The 22,299-nt window shown below is 41.5% G+C and overlaps 1 protein-coding gene across 1 annotated transcript; it reads right to left on the bottom strand.

Annotated features, from left to right (window-relative positions):
* Positions 1-7,816: 7,816 nt before the first annotated feature.
* LOC105488697 (mitochondrial ribosomal protein L17) lies at positions 7,817-9,226 on the bottom strand. The gene is made up of 3 exons (XM_011753013.3): positions 9,004-9,226; positions 8,627-8,695; positions 7,817-8,282 (listed from the first exon to the last, which is right to left on the bottom strand). The coding sequence occupies exons 1-3, from the start codon at positions 9,175-9,177 to the stop codon at positions 7,998-8,000; spliced, it is 528 nt and encodes a 175-aa protein (XP_011751315.1). The 5' UTR covers positions 9,178-9,226; the 3' UTR covers positions 7,817-7,997.
* Between the last annotated feature and the right edge of the window lie 13,073 nt (positions 9,227-22,299).

Genomic DNA, 22,299 nt, shown 5'->3' with positions numbered 1-22,299 from the left:
TCCAGTAGGCCTCAGGTACAACCATGTACATAGTACCTGTTTTACTATGTTGTAGTTATTTATGATCTGTCTCTCTAACGGGTCTTTTAGGCCTTTGAGGGGCCACCCCTATATTTCAAAGCATAGTGCTTTGGACAGAGAAGAAATATGCTTGCTAAGTTAACTGATTATTTATTGAGTGCCTCCTATGACAAAGAAGACACGTGCTAGGTACTGTGGTGAATTTTGCAGTTTCCTTTCCTCTCTTAAAAACTTCTGTCTCCTTCAAAAGTTCTCTATCCTGTCTGTTCCCTACTGTCTGACCTCAGCCTCCTCTTGCTCTACGTATATACTCTGAGTCACTCTATCCATTTATTTAGCTTTAATTGCTGACAACTCCCAAATCTGTTCTTCCAGCAAAAACCTCTTCCTCAAGCTCCAGATGCTCCCAGGAATCTCAAATGCAGCACATATGAAGCTGAACTATCTTCTTTTTCTTTTTATTCCTTCTGGGATAAAAGGAGAAGATAATTGTAGGAAAGGTTCTGAAACCATTTTAGGGAAAAGTAGTTAGAAATTAAGCCAGGACAATGTCATTAAGTCTTCCGTGACATCCCTAGGTACAGCTTTTGTGTTTTTATCTCCTTTTGTGTTTTCAAGTGAATAGCAGAAAAACTCTTTAATGCTGTGCTTCCCATGCTGGGCTACACAGTGGTGTACCAAGGTATATATGAAACCACAGTGTAAACAAGGCTTGTCTTCCCAAGACATTAATTTTGATAGAAAATTGTGTGCATTCATGTGTGTGTGTGTAATGTACAATATTTAACTTGTGAGAATTAAAACATTATTTTTATATTAAATAGATATGTTGTGGAACAGAATGCAAAAATATCAGAAAAGTTTAAAGTCCTTTCCTGGAAATGTAACCACACAAACCATTTCTATTATTAAGATATCTCAGATTTAACTACCAAATTTAAGGCTGGGCTCAGTGGCTCACGCCTGTAATCCCAGTACTTTGGGAGGCCGAGGCAGGCGGATCACCTGAGATCAGGAGTTCGAGACCAGCCTGGCCAACATGGTGAAAATCCATCTCTACTAAAAATACAAAAAGTAGCCAAGCCTCGTGGCAGGCACCTGTAATCCCAGCTACTTGGGAGGCTGAGGCAGGAGAATCGCCTCAAAAAACAAAAACAAAACCAAAACGTCAATAACTAACACATTTATATCCCAGCACTAAAGGAGAGCTACACTATGCCCATGCATTTAAGAGCACATAGAGGAAAGCCTTAAGGGTACAAACATTACCCAGGCATGAACAATAGGGAATCAGCTTTGCAGGAAGTTCTTTTTTAGATGAAAAAGGAGGAAACAGGAGAAGGGAGGAGTCAGCGAGTCCAAAAGACAGAGCTAAGCAGAAGAACTCAGTATAACACATTGATTCATTCAACAGACATTTATAGATGCCTATTTTGTCTCATGTTCTTTACAGGGTGGTGAGAAAAGTGAATTAGATGTGTTTATGCTCAAGTAGTCCACGATTTAGGAATGAGTGCTGAACAATATAATTATACCATTGTTGTAATGAAGAATGTATAATGTAAAACTAGACTGCAAAAGGAAACAAAGAAAACAATCCTGTTTATAACAGCATCAAAAAGAATAAAATCTTAAGAATAAATTTAACCAAGGAGGTGAAAAATCTACACACACACACACACACACACAAAAGATCTATACACTGAAAACTATGAGGTGCCAATGAAAGAAACTAAAAAAGAACAAATAGCTGGAAATACATTCCATGTTTATGGATTGGAAGAATTAATAATATTAAAATGTCCACGTTACCCAAAGTAATCTACACATTCAATTCAATCCCTATGAAATTCCATAGTATTTTTCATAGATGTAGAAAAAAATCCTAAAATTAGTATAGAACCATGAAAGACTCCAAATAGAATAAATAATCTTGATAAAGAACAAAGCTGGAGGCATCACCTTTGCTGATTTCAAACTACATTACAAAGTTCGGCAATCAAAACATTATGTACCATACTGTTTTGCATGTACATCCTAAACATAGACACACAGACCAATAAAACAGGATCGAGAACTCAGAAATAAATCCATGCATATATGGTCATATGATCAACTGATTTTTTTTTAAAAATAGGGTCTCACTGTGTTTCCCAGATTGGAGTGCAGAGGCACAATCTTGGCTCACTGCAGCCCTGACTTCCCGGGCTCAAGTGGTCTTTCCATCTCAGCCTCCTGAGGAGCTGGGACTATAAGCATACACCACCATATTCAGCTAATTTTCTGGATTTTTTTGTAGAGATGAGGTCTCCGGATGTTGCCCAGCCTGGTTTCAAACTCTTGTGCTCAAGTGATCCTCCTGCCCCTGCCTCTCGAGGTGCTGGGATCATAGGTGTGAGCCACTATGCCCAGCTGGTCAGCTAATCTTTGATGAGGCACCAAGAATACACAATGGGGAACAAAAAGTCCCTTCAATAAATAGTGTTGGGAAAACTGGATAGACATATGCAAAATGACAAAATTGGACCCTTGTATTATACCATATAAAAATGAATTTGGAATGGATTCAAGACTTAAATGTAAGATGTGAAACTGTAAAACTCTCAGAAGAAAACATAGGGGAACAGCTCCTTGACATTGGCCTTGGCAATGATTTTTCAGATATGACACGAAAAGCATAGGCAAACAAAATGAAAATAAACAAGTTGGACCACATCAAACTAAAAGGCTCTGTACATCAAAGGAAACAATCAACAAAATGAAAAAGCAACCTACCGAATGGGAGAAAATATTTGCAAACCATATCTGATAAGGGGCTGATATCCAAAATATATAAGGAACTCATACAACTCAATATCAAGAAAACACAAAAAATCTGATTTGAAAATGAGCAAAGGATCTGAATATTTTCTAAAGAAGCAATACATGAAAAAGTGTTCAGCACCACTAATCATCAGAGAAATGTAAATCAAAACCATAATGAGATATCATCCCACACTTTTTAGCATGGCTATTAAAAAAAAAAGATAGGAGATGACAAGTGTTGGTGAAGATGTGGAGAAAGGGGAACATTTGTACACTCTTGGTGGGAATGCAAATTGGTACAGCCACTATGGGAAACAGTAGTATGAAGGTTCTTCAAAAAATTAAAAATAGAACTACCCTATGATCCAGCAATCCCACTTCTGGGAAACAAAATCAGGATCCTGAAGAGAGATATCTGCATTCCCATGTTCACTGCAGGCTTATTTACAATAGCCAAGATACAGAAAAAATCTAACTGTCTGCCAACACATAAATAGATAAAGTGAATGTAGTATATTTATATACAATGGAATTGTATTTAGCCATAAAAAAGGAAATCCTGCCATTCATGACAACATGGATAAACTAGGAGAACATTATGCTAAGTGAATAAGTTAGAAAGAAAATTATGTATGATCTCATTCATATATGAAATTTAAAAACATTGAACTCATAGAAACATAGTAGAACAGTCATTGCCAGGGTCTGAGGTGTGAGGGAAATAGAGATGTTGATCAAAGGTCTAAACTTTCAGTTATAAGATGAACAAGTTCTGGAGAAATAATGTACAGCATAGGTGGTGATGGATGTGTTAACTAGAAAGAAAGAAAGAAATTGGATCACTGGAATAGTGCTGAGCTTTGCCTGGGTAATTCTGTCAACACTTTACAAAAAACGCAATCTTTCAGCTTTTGGCTAGTCTTGGAAAATTTATAGGTGTTTTCTCTCTATGGGTTGGTTAGAAATATTCCAAAAAATTGTAATATAAAATGTCTGGGAAATGAATTAGAAATATGCTCACATTCCTGACAATCATTATTAGCATTTAAGTTCCAGAAGAGGCAGGAGACCATTTATTTTGCTTGGTATACTCAGTAGTGTAGCTTAACCCTGTCTCTGCATGTGGTACCATGTTTATTGTTTGTAAAGCTCAGCCAGAGAGTTGAATATGGCATGGATGTAGCTTACTCCTCCTTATTTAATGAACATATATTGAGCACCGATTTTGTATCAGGCCTTATGGTAGAGTTACCAAGAATGAGTCCCAGTCTCTGGCTTCAGCAGTTTGGCTGAATGAAGGGATCAGTTAAGTAGACAGGCAACTAGTTAGGAGTATGCCCACAGGATTATACATAACAGTACACAAGAGAGGCCTGAGCCCATTTGGAGGGTGATATGGAGTTTGGGGCCTCAAAAAAGTGACTTCTGAGCAAATATTTGAATGACAAGTAGGAGTGGACTTGAAAGAGGGCAAACATTATAGTAGAGGGAACATCATATACCAAGTAGTAATACAGTCAGGGAATAACAAGCAGTTTCTCACGAAGGGTAGCTGCAAATAGTGGTAGGAGAGGAGGCTGAGAAGTGGCTGGGACCAGGTCATAGATAACCTTTGTGTCATTAGATGTCTGGATTTTAATCCAGCAAAGGCAATGATTAGTCACTGGAATACTGGCTATGAAAAGTGTTTTTCAAAGAGTAGATTGTAATCCATTAGTGGGTTGTAAAATCAATTTAGTGAATTGGGGCCAGCATATAAAAGGTGAACAAGTAGAAAATATGAGTGTAGATCATATTTGTAAAGGTAAATAACCTTTTACGAAGATTTTGTTTCAATCATTTATGTTTATGACTAATCTGTTCTGATGTAAAATGTTTTTTGACCTGTAGGTCACAGTCACAATTTTTGAGAAGCACTTCTTTAAAGGTTCAATGGTACACAAACTATCAGATTACTTTTAGTAGCAATTAACAGAAAATTCAGACCCAAATGGGAATAATCACTAAAAAAGATTATTATTCCAACGTAACTAGGACTCCAGTTTGGGAGCTCTTGGTGCTGTAGTTTTAGTTGTTCTAATCTGCTACTCTCAGTGTTATCTTCTGCCTAAAGCCAGTTCCCCACTGACACTTAGAATAACATGCCAATTTATTCATCTAGGCAGAATAGAGCCTAGATTCTCACTGCTTTAACTTAGTTTAGGCCTGTCCACTACAACCCATTCAGGAACAAATCCACTGTAGGAAACTGTAATGCAATGTGGCAAATTCAGTGTGTTATGGAAACATAGAGCACCTCAGTTGACAAAGTCATGAATTTAGGTGTGGGGATGGTCGGGGAGCCACCTAGGTGCTGCCAAAAGTTTGTGTGTAAGTTAAGCAGGTAAAAGAGAGAAGGCTCTCTGTGCGGCGGGGACTGCTTTAACAAAAGGTTGTGGACAGGGGAGGTGTGCACAGGGAAACATCCAAAATAGGAACTTTTATGCTTATAGAGCATAGCAAAGGAAGGCAAAGGAAGTAGCTGGAGTGATGAGTAGATGCCTGAACTAGGAAGGGAGTCATGATAAGGAATCTGGACTCTTTCCCATAGGAAATAAGCAACTGGCGACCATCACCAGGGAAGTAAGATGATCGGATTCCCATCACTACAGCCAAAGTGTAGAGGGAGGTAAGTTAGGAGGTTGTTGCAGTAATCCAGGATAGAGGTATCTTGGGTTTCATATTAGGGAGCAAGTTCATTGCAGATTTGAGGAACATTGTGGAAATAAAAACATGACTTGTTAATTTCAGTGTAGATTAGTGTAAGGAAATAATCTCTGACTTTTCTAGTCATCTCCCCAAGATAACAGGCTTGCAGTGTTTTAACTGTAAAGCCTAAACTTGTTACCTTTTGCGAAAGGAGTGATCATTACTTTGTCAACCTTATGTAAAGAACTGGAGCCCAAGATGGTGGGAACCTTTGAGAGTGGTACTCTTGGATTTGGAATGTATTTAAGAGGTGCTTAGATGGACTTGGGGGGAGCAGTCCACTAGTTGAAGAAAAGTTATTTATAAGCTCGATTAGTAAAATTCTTTTTTTTTTTTTGAGATGTCTCACTGTGTTGCCCAGGCTGGAGTCAATGGTGCAATCTTGGCTCATTGCAAGCTCCGCTTCCCGGGTTCATGCCATTCTCCTGCCTCAGCCTCCCCAGTAGCTGGGACTATAGGTGCCGCCACCATGCCCGGCTAATTTTTTTGTATTTTTAGTAGAGACCGTGTTTCACCATGTCAGCCAGGATGGTGTTGATCTCCTGACCTTATGATCCACCCGCCTTGGCCTCCCGAAATGCTGGGATTATAGGAATGAGCCACCAGGCCCGGCAGTAAAATTCTTGATGCTGTTACTTTCCTTGTGTTATCCCTGAGCCTTTAGCAAATGTTTTAGGATTCATCTACTTTTATTTGGACCAAAACATTAAAGGGGAAGCAGTGTCCCTTGAGGCCACTGTGGTAGTGGCAGTGGCCTGTTATTGTGAGCTCATTGGTGGTACAGGTTGTTTCTTATCTCTAGTCTCTATTAGACAAACAGTGGATGTTGTATCCCTTCTGCCTAAATTGATGCTGGGAACCAGCAGATGCTCAAAAAGCATGTAGGGAACTGTTGGAAGTCCCACAGGGAGATATATTTCTGGGGTCTAAGAAGAAAAGCTACAGGAGCTGAGCCACAATCCATCTATTCAAAATAAAGATGTGGTTTTAAGGAAAGTGGTTTTTCTAGAAGTCAGGCATGACTCCTAGATATCTAGCTAGGGTGGATGTTCACGCTAAGACAGAAGAGGGGTATATTTTTTAGCAGAAGCAGAGTTGTAGCTTTATTTCATACATGTTTTGAGTGTCTACTATATTTCATTTGAAATGTAAGAGCTTTCTGGCTAGTGTGAAGAACAAACCAGAGTAGAGAAAAAGAGATAAAGAGCTCTGTTAGGAGTAGATGAGTATCAGACTAACGCAGCTGCAGCTAAATTAGCACCAGAATAGTTCGTTCTGTCACTGAAGCCATGTCTGTTACACCAGTGATCCCTTTACCTTTACTCTTACTTATTGTCTCAGACAGTGGATGGGTTCAGTGGGCCAAATACACACAGAAGATAGAGCCTAAGATAAAATCTCTTCTACCTGCTCTACTGGAGATACGGCAATTATCAGGCACTGCTATCAAGTGTTTGGACCAAGAGTGATGGCTCCTTTCCGTCTTTCCATAACTACCACCATACTAAAGCCTCTGAACCCAAGGGAACGGCAGCCTGGCTGTGCCAAGAAAGGGGTTCCCAGCTTCTCACATTCTGAAGCCGGATTTCCCTTTTCTGGGTTCCCAGAGAGGCCAGATTTGACAACAATAAAAATTTCCAGGAAATTCCTAGGAGGTTTAATATCCTAATCCTTCTCAGGCATAGACCCTCTTTCTTACCCCTTCCCCCCACCAAGAGGAAGGAGCTTATCCTGGAGACCAACATCCTCTGCTGAATGTCTCCACCCCTTTGGCCAAACTGGTAGAACATCTGAGTTCTTGGGTCCTCTCCTCCCAGGCCCATTTAGGGGGCTGAAGGGAACACATGAAGGTAATGTGTGATCCTGCCTCAAAACAGAGGAATGATTGCAGTATCCCCTGAAGGTTCGTAGGATACAAGATTGTTTAAGGAAGTTTCACTTGCAGATTGTCACTCCCCTACCCCTGTCAGGAAGTAATCTTCTCTAAGAAATCCCAAGCACTCAGTCTCTAGGAGACCAGATGTCAAAACAAAACCACCTCTGGCAACATTTGGAATTAAAGGATGCATTCCCATGTAAACTGGCATTAAGAAAAACAGAACTGCACTAACCAAAAATAACCCAAATTTAAGGACCAGAAGCATAAGCCAGGAATTTACTATCCCAGGTAGACTGAGCATTTGGGTAATTCTCATTCTCCAGAAATCCCACAGGAGGGAAAAAAGAAATGAACTTATATATATTCATATAAAGACTTTTATCTATTGTGCAAAGAGAGGGTCATCTGGCTCCCAGAAGGTTCTCAATCCCATTAAGACTGTCCATTTTACATCTCTAGCTCCAGTTCTTCTCAGAGAGTAAAAGCGCTCCAAAGGCCTGTGATCATGGGCACTGATTAAGGGCTGCAGACTCTTCAGATCCAGTTAAATCCTTGGTGTTTGAGCTGTGTGGGAGCTGTGGTTGCTTGCTTCCTGGCTCTGGCTGAGGTCCTGCCGCAAACCCTGCAGCAGCTGGTTTAGGAGTGTAAGGTGGCTGTCTCTGCGAGGCAGAGGCAGGGGTGGGAGGCAGTTCCCTTTATACTCGATCACTGCCATTTTGGCCCGATCCAAACTCCGATTTGGGATCTGCAGCATTCTTGTGTAGCCCCCATTTTGATCTTTGTATCGAGGGGCCAGAACTTGAAACAGCTTTGGGATCAAGTCTTTCTCCTAGAGGGAGAATTATCCAAGAGACAGAAGAGTCAGGCAAAACTGCAGAGGCATTTAACTTTAGGCCACTCCCAAAGATAAGGTCCATCCACACATAGAAAGACCTCCCCCGCCCCTCACCAATCTGGTAGAGTCAATGTTACACAAAGGAGTCGTTTATAGGCAGTTGTGCAGAGGAATATTGACATCGACTTCAACTAACTTAAGACACAGTTTCTAATTTAGTTAACAACATTGGCCCATAAGTGAGTACCCAAGCTTAATTCTGCACAGTTCTCCTTCTTCCAACCCCTACCCCTAGGGAGTAAAGGGTGGGATTCTGAAGGCCGATAGGACGCACTCACTGTGAGCCAGAAGTCAGCCATGCGCATGGCTCGTTCGTTGGTGTCTCCCAGCTTCCCATAGTCGATGAGCTGTGAGGACATAACATCACGGATCCAACCGAGCAAGAAAACAAGGTGCCAATCTAATTTCTCTAATACCGGACCGCAATGCATTCTTTCCACTAGCAAACCATCTCCAATCTACGCCATCTCTTAACTCCGCAGCCCTAACCAGTCTTCCATTAGAGGCGATGGAGGGGCGGGTTCAGCTGCGGGTCCTAGAAGACTCAGACTTGGGGAATGGTTTACCAGGTTGGTCCCAGTCCCTTTCCACTTGCAGCCGGCCCCGCCCCCTCAGACTAGACCCGCAGAGTGGACAAGAGGGCCCCGCTCCTCACCTTCTCCGCGTAGCCCCTCATCTCGTCCACACGCGCCCATGGTGCCTCGATGCGTTCGTGCCGCACCAGCCCTGTGAGCAAGTTCCGCAACAGATGGATGCGGGACTCGGGACCGAGGCCCAGACGGCGAAATACGCGGCCATGGGAGATGGCTGCAGCGACCGACAGCCGCATGTTTCCAGCTTCTGCCCGCCCCTTGGAGGCCGGAACTGGAAACTGGAAGGTAGACAGGGTGGCGGCAATTTCAGGGGACGCATGCGCCTTAGCTCCGAGCGTGGCGAACGTGTTTGCGCATGCGCATCAGAGCCTGCCTCGTTGGCAATCTCGGGAAGGGCGGAGAAATGGTGTTGAGCTTTTCCAGAGGCGGCGAGCTGGGCGGGCTTCAGGCATCCAGAGCGCTCTGTGGCGGCCGGAGAAGCAGGCGCCCCCTAGTGTGGGATAAGCGGGCCATCGGGTTTTTTTTTTTTTGGCTGCGTCAGCCAGTGGCTTTTAGGGCGATGGGACGCTCCGCCGCGGAGCCTCCTGGGAAAGAGAGCGTCTGAGGAGAAAGGCACCCGGAGGGGTCGGAGCCCTGCGGGCTGACGGCCCTACGCGGTCCAGCAGTGGACAGCTAGCCTTGTTGACACCTGTACGCATCGTTTTTAACACAGTGATTTTCAGTAGTAATAGTAAAACGGATAATAACGATGACCGGAAAAGAAACGCAGATAGTGAAATTTTTCTTTTGTTGAAGTAATCATTCCAGTTAAAAAATTTACAGCGCTAAAGGGAAAAGTAGTGGATTGTTTTTAATTACACCAGTGTGTTTTTTTAAGGGGAAAAAACGTACCTACACATTTGTGTGTTAATGAACAGTAATATTGTAGTTTGTTTTTGAGCCTTAACATCTGCAAATTGGCAATGACTGTCAAAATTATTCCTTGTTATGGGTTGAATTGTGTCTTCCCTCGTGATTCTTCCCGTCCCCAAAAAGCTGTGTTAAGTCCTAACCTGCAGTAACTCAGAATGTGACCTTATGTGGAAATAGGGTCATTGTAGATGTAATTTGTTAAGATGAAGCCATACGGGTATAGGTGGGCGCCTAATCCAAAATGCCTAGTGTCCAGATAGATAGATAGATACATATATACGTACATACATATATACAGGTCGGGCACGGTGGCTCACGCCTGTAATTCCAGCACTTTGGGAGGCCGAGGCGGGCGGATCACCTGAGGTCAGGAATTCGAGACCAGCCTGGCCAACATGCTGGCCAACAGCCTGGCCAACACGTCTCTACTAAAAACACAAAAATTAGCCGGGTGTGGTGGCTCATGCCTGTAATTCCAGCTACATGGGTGGCTGAGGCAGGAGAATAGCTTGAACCCGGGAGGCAAGGTTGCAGTGCGCTGAGATGAGGCCACTGCACTCTAGCCTGGGCGACAGAGTCAGACTCCATCTCAAAAAAAAAAAAAAAAAAAAAAAAAAAAAAAAAAAAGCGTATGAAGAGAGACAGATGGACACTCAGGGTAATGCTGACCAGGTAAAGACAGAGACATATAGGGAGAAAGCCATGTGACCTTGAAAGCAGAGATTATGGAGTTAAGCAGTTGCAAATCAGTGAATGAACTCCAAAGATTGATTGCTGGAGCACACCTGAAGCCAAGGGAAAGGTATAAAACGTATTCTTTTTCAGATCCGTCAGAGAGCATGACCCTGCTGCTAACACATTGCTTTCTTACTTCTAGCCTCCAGAGCCACAAAACAATAAATTTCTGCTGTTTTAAGTTCCACAGTTTGTGATAGTTTGTTACAGCAGTCTTAGGAAATGAATCACTCCTCTTTACGTGTACATATGCAGTAGACGTATAGATTTGTCACTCTGTCAGCTTCTAGGTGACCAAAGAACATCTCTTTGCTAATTTTAATTTTGAAAAGCTTCTTTAATATGAAGGAACAAATAGGCAAAGAGGAAAAGTCATGAACATATAAATACATTGACAGAGATTTATACAAATCACACTTCACAAAGAAATTTACAATAAATTACAGAAATTACAATTACCATTCATATTTTGTTTCTTTGGGAACAATTCTTGTAGTTTTCAATTGTCTTTGCAGTTGAAAAATTTCACTAAGATATTTTCACCAGAATTTTTTTTTTGAGACGCAGTTTCGTTCTTGTTGCCCAGGCTGGAGTGCAATGGCGTGGTCTTGGCTCACTGCAACCTCCACCTCCTGGGTTCAAGCGATTCTCATGCCTCAGCCTGGCAAGAAACTGGGATTACAGGCACCCGCCACCACGCCTGGCTAATTTTTTTGTATTTTTAGTAGAGACAGGGTTTTGCCATGTTGGCCAGGCTGGTCTTGAACTCCTGACCTTAGGTGATCTGCCTGCCTCAGCCACCCAAAGAGCTGGGATTACAGGTGTGAGCCACCATGCCCGGCCCACCAGCAAATTTATCACAAATTTCTGTTGGTAAAAACTTGTGAAGAGTCTCTTCCTCAGCAAAAAAGTAGATAAAATGAAACATTGATCCATTGTTTTAGAAGATGCTTACACTTGGTAAAAACAATTGTAGCATCAAACATTGTCCTTTTTGACTTTTTCTGGCAATACAAGACCATCGTCTCTTGTCTCTTCTGGTAGTCTTCAAAATTTGATTCTTTTTTTAGATGTCAATTTCCTTACATTTTGTTTTTGCAGCATCACTACTGGCTTTCTCTGCAATTTCTGTGGGCTGATATTAACGGAAAAATTTTTTTTTTTAACAGTCCAAGGGTCTTTTATTATTATTATTATTTGCACCTATTATGTCATGAATTCATAGGGAATAGGTTCCAGTAGCTCTGGCTCCTCTCCATTGGTTCTCACAAAGTGTGCTTCTCTTGGTGCAGCAGTCTGGCTGTCAGCTGAATTCAGGTACCTTTCTCTTTGGCTCCCTTCTTTTTCTGATCACTTTCTTTCATGCATTTCAGGAGGCTACCTTGTGCCTTAGAGTGTTTAATGTGCTCCATATGCGCATTAATTCTTTTGGCAAGAATCTTGCCTTTAACTTTTTTTTTTTCTTTTTTTTACAGCAATGCTAACAGCATGCTAAGTAAGATTATAGACTCTTCCAGTTTTTGCCATGGTAACACTTGCGAGGCATTACTTTTTGAACCATACCCATTCCCTTGATGTCTACAGTATCACTTTTTTTATAGACTCCCATGCATGTGGCCAACTCCATGTTTTCTAAAAGGTCTAGAAAACATACATTGGGTGTCTCTCCTCTTTTCCTTGTGTTGGTCATTTTGGTGAATTACCAGAATATGGAGTTTCCAGCCAAAAGGAAGTTAAAGCAACAATTTAAACCTTGATGTTGAGGGGGCGGAGCAAGATGGCCAATAGGAACAGCTCCAGTCTCTAACTCCCAGCGCGAGCGACACAGAAGACCGGTGATTTCTGCATTTTCAACTGAGGTACTGGGTTCATCTCACTAGGGAGTACTGGACAATAGGTGCTGGTCAGCTGCTGCAGCCCGACCAGCGAGAGCTGAAGCAGGGCGAGGCATCACCTCACCTGGGAAGTGCAAGGGGAAAGGGAATCTGTTTTCCTAGCCAGGGGAACTGAGACACACAACACCTGGAAAATCGGGTAACTTCCACCCCAATACTGTGCTTTAAGCAAACAGGCACACCAGGAGATTATATCCCACACCTGGCCGGGAGAGTCCCACGCCCACGGAGCCTCCCTCATTGCTAGCACAGCAGTCTGAGATCTCACAGCAAGGCAGCAGTGAGGCTGGGGGAGGGGCGCCCGCCATTGCTGAGGCTTAAGTAGGTAAACAAAGCTGCTGGGAAGCTCGAACAGGGTGGAGCTCACAGCAGCTCAAGGAAACCTGCCTATCTCTGTAGACTCCACCTCTGGGGACAGGGCACAGTAAACAACAATAAAAGCAGCAGAAACCTCTGCAGACGCAAACGACTCTGTCTGACAGCTTTGAAGAGAGCAGTGGATCTCCCAACACGGAGGTTGAGATCTGAGAAGGGACAGACTCCCTGCTCAAGTGGGTCCCTGACCCCTGAGTAGCCTAACTGGGAGACATCCCCCACTAGGGGCAGTCTGACACCCCACACCTCACAGGGTGGAGTACACCCCTGAGAGGAAGCTTCCAAAGCAAGAATCAGACAGGTACACTCGCTGTTCAGCAATATTCTATCTTCTGCAGCCTCTGCTGCTGACACCCAGGCAAACAGGGTCTGGAGTGGACCTCAAGCAATCTCCAACAGACCTACAGCTGAGGGTCCTGACTGTTAGAAGGAAAACTATCAAACAGGAAGGACACCTACACCAAAAACCCATCAGTATGTCACTATCATCATCAAAGACCAGAGGCAGAGAAAACCACAAAGATGGGGAAAAAGCAGGGCAGAAAAGCTGGAAATTCAAAAAATAAGAGCACATCTCCCCCAGCAAAGGAGCGCAGCTCATTGTCAGCAACGGATCAAAGCTTGACGGAGAATGACTTTGACGAGATGAGAGAAGAAGGCTTCAGTCCATCAAACTTCTCAGAGGTAAAGGAGGAATTACGTACCCAGTGCAAAGACACTAAAAATCTTGAAAAAAAATTGGAAGAATTGATGGCTAGAGTAATTAATGCAGAGAAGGTCATAAACGAAATGAAAGAGATGAAAACCATGACACGAGAAATACGTGACAAATGCACAAGCTTCAGTAACCGACTCGATCAACTGGAAGAAAGAGTATCAGCGATTGAGGATCAAATGAACGAAATGAAGCGAGAAGAGAAACCAAAAGAAAAAAGAAGAAAAAGAAATGAACAAAGCCTGCAAGAAGTATGGGATTATGTAAAAAGACCAAATCTACGTCTGATTGGGGTGCCTGAAAGTGAGGTGGAAAATGGAACGAAGTTGGAAAACACTCTTCAGGATATCATCCAGGAGAACTTCCCCAACCTAGTAGGGCAGGCCAACATTCAAATCCAGGAAATACAGAGAACGCCACAAAGATACTCCTCGAGAAGAGCAACTCCAAGACACATAATTGCCAGATTCACCAAAGTTGAAATGAAGGAAAAAATCTTAAGGGCAGCCAGAGAGAAAGGTCGGGTTACCCACAAAGGGAAGCCCATCAGACTAACAGCAGATCTCTCGGCAGAAACATTACAAGCCAGAAGAGAGTGGGGGCCAATATTCGACATTCTTAAAGAAAAGAATTTTAAACCCAGAATTTCATATCCAGCCAAACTAAGTTTCACAAGTGAAGGAGAAATAAAATCCTTTACAGATAAGCAAATGCTTGAGATTTTGTCACCACTAGGCCTGCTTTACAAGAGACCCTGAAGGAAGCACTAAACATGGAAAGGAACAACTGGTACCAGCCATTGCAAAAACATGCCAAAATGTAAAGACCATTTAGGCTAGGAAGAAACTGCATCAACTAACGAGCAAAATAACCAGTTAATATCATAATGGCAGGATCAAGTTCACACATAACAATCTTAACCTTAAATGTAAATGGACTAAATGGTCCAATTAAAAGACACAGACTGGCAAACTGGATAAAGAGTCAAGACCCATCAGTCTGCTGTATTCAGGAGACCCATCTCACATGCAGAGACATACATAGGCTCAAAATAAAGGGATAGAGGAAGATTTACCAAGCAAATGGAGAACAAAAAAAATCAGGGATTGCAATACTAGTCTCTGATAAAGCAGACTTTAAACCATCAAAGATGAAAAGAGACAAGGAAGGCCATTACATAATGGTAAAAGGATCAATTCAACAAGAAGAGCTAACTATCCTAAATATATATGCACCCAATATAGGAGCACCCAGATTCATAAAGCAAGTCCTTAGAGACTTACAAAGAGACTTAGACTCCCATACAATAATAATGGGAGACTTCAACACCCCACTGTCAATATTAGACAGATCAACGAGACAGAAAGTTAACAAGGATATCCAGGAATTGAACTCATCTCTGCAGCAAGCAGACCAAATAGACATCTACAGAACTCTCCACCCCAAATCAACAGAATATACATTCTTCTCAGCACCACATTGCACTTATTCCAAAATTGGCCATATAATTGGAAGTAAAGCACTCCTCAGCAAATGTAAAAGAAGAGAAGTTATAACAAACTATCTCTCAGACCACAGTGCAATCAAACTAGAACTCAGGACTAAGAAACTCAATCAAAACCACTCAACTACATGGAAACTGAACAACCTGCTTCTGAATGACTACTGGGTACATAATGAAATGAAGGCAGAAATAAAGATGTTCTTTGAAACCAATGAGAACAAAGATACAACATACCAGAATCTCTGGGACACATTTAAAGCAGTGTGTAGAGGGAAATTTATAGCACTAAATGCCCACAAGAGAAAGCTGGAAAGATCTAAAATTGACACTCTAACATCACAATTAAAAGAACTAGAGAAGCAAGAGCAAATGCATTCAAAAGCTAGCAGAAGGCAAGAAATAACTAAGATCAGAGCAGAACTAAAGGAGAGAGAGACACAAAAAACCCTCCAAAAAATCAATGAATCCAGGAGTTGGTTTTTTGAAAAGATCAACAAAATTGACAGACCGCTAGTAAGACTAATAAAGAAGAAAAGAGAGAAGAATCAAATAGACGCAACAAAAAATGATAAAGGGGATATCACCACCGACCCCACAAAAATACAAACTACCATCAGAGAATACTATAAACACCTCTACGCAAATAAACTAGAAAATCTAGAAGAAATGGATAATTTCCTGGACACTTACACTCTTCCAAGACTAAACCAGGAAGAAGTTGAATCCCTGAATAGACCAATAACAGGCTCTGAAATTGAGGCAATAATTAAAAGCCTACCAACCAAAAAAAGTCCAGGAACAGATGGATTCACAGCTGAATTCTACCAGAGGTACAAGGAGGAGCTGGTACCATTCCTTCTGAAACTATTTCAATCAATAGAAAAAGAGGGAATCCTCCCTAACTCATTTTATGAGGCCAACCTCATCCTGATACCAAAGCCTGGCAGAGACACAACAAAAAAAGAGAAGTTTAGACCAGTATCCCTGATGAACATCGATGCAAAAATCCTCAATAAAATACTGGCAAACCGGATTCAGCAGCACATCAAAAAGCTTATCCACCATGATGAAGTTGGCTTCATCCCTGGGATGCAAGGCTGGTTCAACATTAGCAAATCAATAAACATAATCCAGCATATAAACAGAACCAAAGACAAGAACCACATGATTACCTCAATAGATGCAGAAAAGGCTTTTCACAAAATTCAACAGCCCTTCATGCTAAAAACGCTCAATAAATTCGGTATTGATGGAACGTACCCCAAAATAATAAGAGCTATTTATGACAAACCCACAGCCAATATCATACTGAATGGGCAAAAACTGGACAAATTCCCTTTGAAAACTGGCACAAGACAGGGATGCCCTCTTCTCACCACTCCTATTCAACATAGTGTTGGAAGTTCTGGCTAGGGCAATCAGGCAAGAGAAAGAAATCAAGGGTATTCAGTTAGGTAAAGAAGAAGTCAAATTGTACCTGTTTGCAGATGACATGATTGTATATTTAGAAAACCCCATTGTCTCAGCCCAAAATCTCCTTAAACTGATAAGCAACTTCAGCAAAGTCTCCGGATACAAAATTAATGTGCAAAAATCACAAGCATTCTTCTATACCAGTAACAGACAAACAGAGAGCCAAATCAGGAATGAACTTCCATTCACAATTGCTTCAAAGAGAATCAAATACCTAGGAATCCAACTTACAAGGGATGTAAAGGACCTCTTCAAGGAGAACTACAAACCACTGCTCAATGAAATAAAAGAGGACACAAACAAATGGAAGAACATACCATGCTCATGGATAGGAAGAATCAATATCGTGAAAATGGCCATACTGCCCAAGGTTTTTTATAGATTCAATGCCATCCCCATCAAGCTACCAATGAGTTTCTTCACAGAATTGGAAAAAACTGCTTTACAGTTCATATGGAACCAAAAAAGAGCCCGCATCTCCAAGACAATTCTAAGACAAAAGAACAAAGCTGGAGGCATCACGCTACCTGACTTCAAACTATACTACAAGGCTACAGTAACCAAAACAGCATGGTACTGGTACCAAAACAGAGATATAGACCAATGGAACAGAACCGAGTCCTCAGAAATAATACCACACATCTACAGCCATCTGATCTTTGACAAACCTGAGAGAAACAAGAAATGGGGAAAGGATTCCCTATGTAATAAATGGTGCTGGGAAAATTGGCTAGCCATAAGTAGAAAGCTGAAATTGGATCCTTTCCTTACTCCTTATACGAAAATTAATTCAAGATGGATTAGAGACTTAAATGTTAGACCTAATACCATAAAAACCCTAGAGGAAAACCTAGGTAATACCATTCAGGACATAGGCATGGGCAAAGACTTTATGTCTAAAACACCAGAAGCAACGGCAACAAAAGACAAAATTGACAAATGGGATCTAATTAAACTAAAGAGCTTCTGCACAGCAAAAGAAACTACCATCAGCGTGGACAGGCAACCTACAGAATGGAAGAAAATTTTTGCAATCTACCCATCTGACAAAGGGCTAATATCCAGAACCTACAAAGAACTCAAACAAATTTACAGGAAAAAAACAAACAACCCCATCAAAAAGTGGGCAAAGGATATGAACAGGCATTTCTCAAAAGAAGACATTCATACAGCCAACAGACACATGAAAAAATGCTCATCATCACTGGCCATCAGAGAAATGCAAATCAAAACCACAATGAGATACCATCTCACACCAGTTAGAATGGCAATCATTAAAAAGTCAGGAAACAACAGGTCCTGGAGAGGATGTGGAGAAATAGGAACACTTTTACACTGTTGGTGGGATTGTAAACTAGTTCAACCATTATGGAAAACAGTATGACGATTCCTCAAGGATCTAGAACTAGATGTACCATATGACCCAACCATCCCATTACTGGGTATATACCCAAAGGGTTATAAATCATGCTGCTATAAAGACACATGCACACGTATGTTTATCGTGGCACTATTCACAATAGCAAAGACTTGGAATCAACCCAAATGTCCATCAGTGACAGATTGGATTAAGAAAATGTGGCACATATACACCATGGAATACTATGCAGCCATAAAAAAGGATGAGTTTGTGTCCTTTGTAGGGACATGGATGCAGCTGGAAACCATCATTCTAAGCAAACTATCACAAGAACAGATAACCAAACACCGCATGTTCTCACTCATAGGTGGGAACTGAACAATGAGATCACTTGGACTCGGGAAGGGGAACATCACATACCGGGGCCTATCATGGGGAGGGGGAAGAGGGGAGGGATTGCTTTGGGAGTTATACCTGATATAAATGACGAGTTGATGGGTTGTGACGAGTTGATGGGTGCAGCACAGCAACATGGCACAAGTATACATATGTATCAAACCTGCACGTTATGCACATGTACCCTAGAACTTAAAGTATAATAATAATAATAAATTAATTAATTAAAAAAATAAACCTTGATGTTTTATTGACTGTATGTTGTTCAAGGCTTATTCTGGCTCTTTGCAGATATTTTTGTGTTTGGCCTTCTTTGAAACTTCACATTCATAAAAAAACTCATAAAAAAAAATCCCACAAAACTAAAGTTGTTTGTTTTAAATCTACTGTTTAAAAGCAGGGATATTTTGTACAACAGGAGTTGGAGACATGAAATGTACTTGAAGTGTGCCTGAAAGCTAATTAAACTCTTATGAATTTATGTCTCTAACTATAAATAAAACTCCGGTCTCCTGCACAGCTGGCTCTGTGTGAATTACTCTTTCTGTATTGCAATTCCCCTGTCTTGATAAATCACCTCTGTCTAGGCAGCAGGCAAGGTGAACCCATTGGGTGGTTACAAATTTGGAGTCTTGTCCAGGATTGCCCATGTGGCTACCTGCCCATGGTTTGGTAGTCTCCCTCTGGTGATGGATTCAGATGCCAGCCCAAGCAGCTGCCTAGTTGTTTTGGACTGGGGGCTGACTCTGGTACTGTCTCCACTGATGGGGCACTGCCGACCCAATGTGCATGGGTTTAATTGCAATAGAGAAATAGTCTTGGGGAGATGTCCTATAACTGTAGCCCTATCACAAGGTGAGCCCCAAAGAAAGCTCAACAGACCTGGCTCGGGAGACTCTCTGCTCTTCGTCTTTCTCAGAGACCACCCATCAGATTACTGGTCAGAGGTCATCCCTCCCCACCTGGAGTGGATCAAAGACAATGTGACCAATGTGAGAAAGTTTGAGCCTTGCCAGGTCAATACTGGGTGGTGAATGAGGTGACTAGTGTCTGTTTTGTTATGTATATTTTGCTTTTACGGGGATGGAAAATATTAGTTTGGTTCCCTATGCAGCCTCTTGGGCAGCATCTTGCAAAATTGAGAATCTTTTGCTTATGGTTCCATAAGAGAGAAAAGGGTGATTTTCTTTTGTAAAGTGGCTTGACCTTTACATGTGCTATGGCACAACTAGCAGGGTCATCAAAATCTGCTCTGTTCTTCTGGAAGCTGCAGAGAAAGGGAATCTCAAAACCTGGTGTGCTGGCAAAAAGGGTAAGAAATTCTTACCAGCTGGGTTTCTGCACCTCCCCGTCTGTGTGTGTGTGCACGTTTGTGTGTAAATGGTAAACATCACTATTTGCCTTCTCTGCAATGGTTTGATTACTAGAAAAAAGCATTTGTGAGTCTAGTCTTAGGCTGTAGGAAATCTGGTTGACTTTGTGCTAAGAATTTGTCTTTCTGTAATGGAGAGAGGGGTATCACAGGATAGAACGTAGGCTTAGGACCCCAATAAGCCTGCTTTACAAGCCAGCCCAGCAACAAACTTTGTTGAGGGTCCCTGAAACCAATACCGGATGAAATTTCTCTGTCTTGTTTAGTGTCCTTAAGAGCTTAACCTTGTGATCATGTGAAGATATTTTATCTTGGTTTCTGCCATCCAGAGGACAGGAATTTTGGGGTTCATGTTAGCCCTAAAAATTATCTTAAGGAGTTAAGAGCCTTTGCAAGCTTGAAATTGACTGCTCTAGACTTCTTCTGGGAAGAGCAATAGAAACTGCTCAATGCTGTGTGGCTCGGTAACTGAAGCTTTTTCTTTCGACAGTGGTGGCCTGGGTTCAATTCTTCGCTTCTGGAATGTTTCCTTTCTGGTTTGTTATTTGTGTAATTTTGCTATTTATTGAGGGTTTTCCCCCCATGGATAACTTCTGATTTCCTGTCTGGGATTTTCCTTTCTCTAAACTACCCTTGGGGAGATTGTAAATCTTGCAAGAAAAAAAAAAGAAAAAAAAAAAAAAAGAAAAGAAACTGCTATCATCTCTTTGAGACACCTTATATGTCCATGGTTAAGTTATAACCTTAACTAAAACTTATTAATTTCATGTGGAAAGTTACCTGTGGTAGAAATCAAAAGCCAGAAATATTGGCTGTCCTGGCTAGAGTCTAGTAATAAGAGATTTAAAAGGATTTATTTATTTTTTTAAAAAAGAGCTCTATGGCTAAAATCAGCTGAATTAAAAAGAAATATCCAACCTACATGTATTTAAGAGGACTTTATCTTCTTCCTTTTCTTGAATTGTGTTTTTCTGAAAAAAGTTTTTTTTTTTTTTTCTCAGTAGACAGAATTGTTCTTTTCCATTTTGTCTTCTTGCCACTCTTGATGCCCATATGAGAGAATCTAAGATACATTCTAACAGCCTGGGACTCCTGGGGAAAAGCAGAGGAGGCACCACAGATGCTATTCTGGGATAAAGCTCTGCTTTCCTCACAGAAGCCCAGGAATTGAAAGAGAATAGATCCCTTTCAAAATCTAAGGCTGTATTCTGTTTTGTATTGCATTAGCTGTAAGTTTTGACTTTTGTGGGTATCAGAAATTACTTTGCATTATGAGAGAAATTTGGTGTGTAATAACTAGGTAGGAAATTACCTTTGGGGATGGCTAACGGCAGTTATGGGGGGATACTTGGCTCTTTGATGTTTTAATTAGAGAAGCATGTTGTTGGCCCCCTGGAAGATATGGAAACATCTCCAACCCTCACTGAGAGATGAGACTCCCATGGGGGATGGGCTGAGTGTAAAATGGGCTGATTGGCTTTGGGCTGCCTTACAATGAAATGCATGGTAAAAGTACTGCACTATCTTCTCCTGTAGTATTTCCCTCTCTTTTGGGGATCTAGGATACAGTATAAGATGGCACCCTTAATCTTGGGGACCTGTCTTTGCCTTCCAGCAGTGCCTGCTTATTAGACTCTAGAAACTGCATGCTTTCCTGGCCCTGTACTTCCAAGGGCTCCACCCTGCAGCTAGTACTCCAGTTAAGAAACTGGCAAATGAGGGGCTGGGCACAGTGGCTCACACCTGTAAGCCAGTGCTCACACAACTTTGGGAGGCTGAGGTGGGTGGATCACAAGGTCAGGAGATCGAGACCATCCTGGCTAACACAGTGAAACCCCATCTCTACTAAAAATACAAAATATTAGCTGGGAATGATGGCAGGCGCCTGTAGTCCCAGCTGCTTGGGAGGCTGAGGCAGGACAGGAGAATGGCATGAACCTAGGAGGCAGAGCTGGCTGTGAGCCAAGATCGCACCACTGCATTCCAGGCTGGGCGACAGAAAAAAAAAAAAAAAAAAAAAAAAAAAAAAAGAAACTGACAAATGAAAAACCTTACAAGTGCTGAACCTTCTTTCTGTCTGTCTATTTATATGTGGGTTATGTGTGTAATGTTTATATAAAAAGGGCTCTGATTAATTGACTTAGAAAAATAAGCACTTAAATAAAATATTTTGTTAGAAAAATAGAAACTTTAATGCCTTTTTGTTCATGTGACTTTAGTAATCTTTTGGAAATAAAGACAGTTTTAAAGATTATTGGTAAAATAAAAATGTCTTCAAAATGTAGACATTTGGTCTAAAGGTCAGATATCAGATGTGCTAAATTCTTTAAGGTTGTAAACTGCTTCTTTGACTTTTGAAAATTGTTCAGTTTACCTACTTTGGAGCATTCGACTCTAGATAAGGCCTGGGGACATGTGGAGTTAGCCATCCCCATAGCTATGCTAGAAAGAGTCAGATCTTATCTTCATTTCTGTCTGACATCCTAGGCCCCACACCCAGTACATAATTAAAATCTCTTACATGTCATGCTTTTCACCAAAAATGAAAGTTGCTAAGGGTTAACATTGTTACATGTGATTGAGACTACTGGAGAAATGGTTTTACATCCAAAGTGTGTAAG

The sequence above is a fragment of the Macaca nemestrina genome, chromosome 12 (assembly GCF_043159975.1).
Source record: "Macaca nemestrina isolate mMacNem1 chromosome 12, mMacNem.hap1, whole genome shotgun sequence".
NCBI classification, from domain to species: Eukaryota; Metazoa; Chordata; class Mammalia; order Primates; family Cercopithecidae; genus Macaca; species Macaca nemestrina.
Note: the sequence above shows the minus strand (reverse complement) of the source record. Positions and strands in the feature narration are given on the sequence as shown.

Excerpts from the sequence above, each read along its gene's own strand:
- LOC105488697 (XM_011753013.3), bottom strand. The coding sequence starts at position 9,177 with ATGCGGCTGTCGGTCGCTGCAGCCATCTCCCATGGCCGCGTATTTCGC. Across the intron at positions 8,696-9,003 it reads TGAGGGGCTACGCGGAGAAG|CTCATCGACTATGGGAAGCT; the intron begins GTGAGGAGCGGG and ends ATGTCCTCACAG. Across the intron at positions 8,283-8,626 it reads TGGCTGACTTCTGGCTCACA|GAGAAAGACTTGATCCCAAA; the intron begins GTGAGTGCGTCC and ends TTCTCCCTCTAG.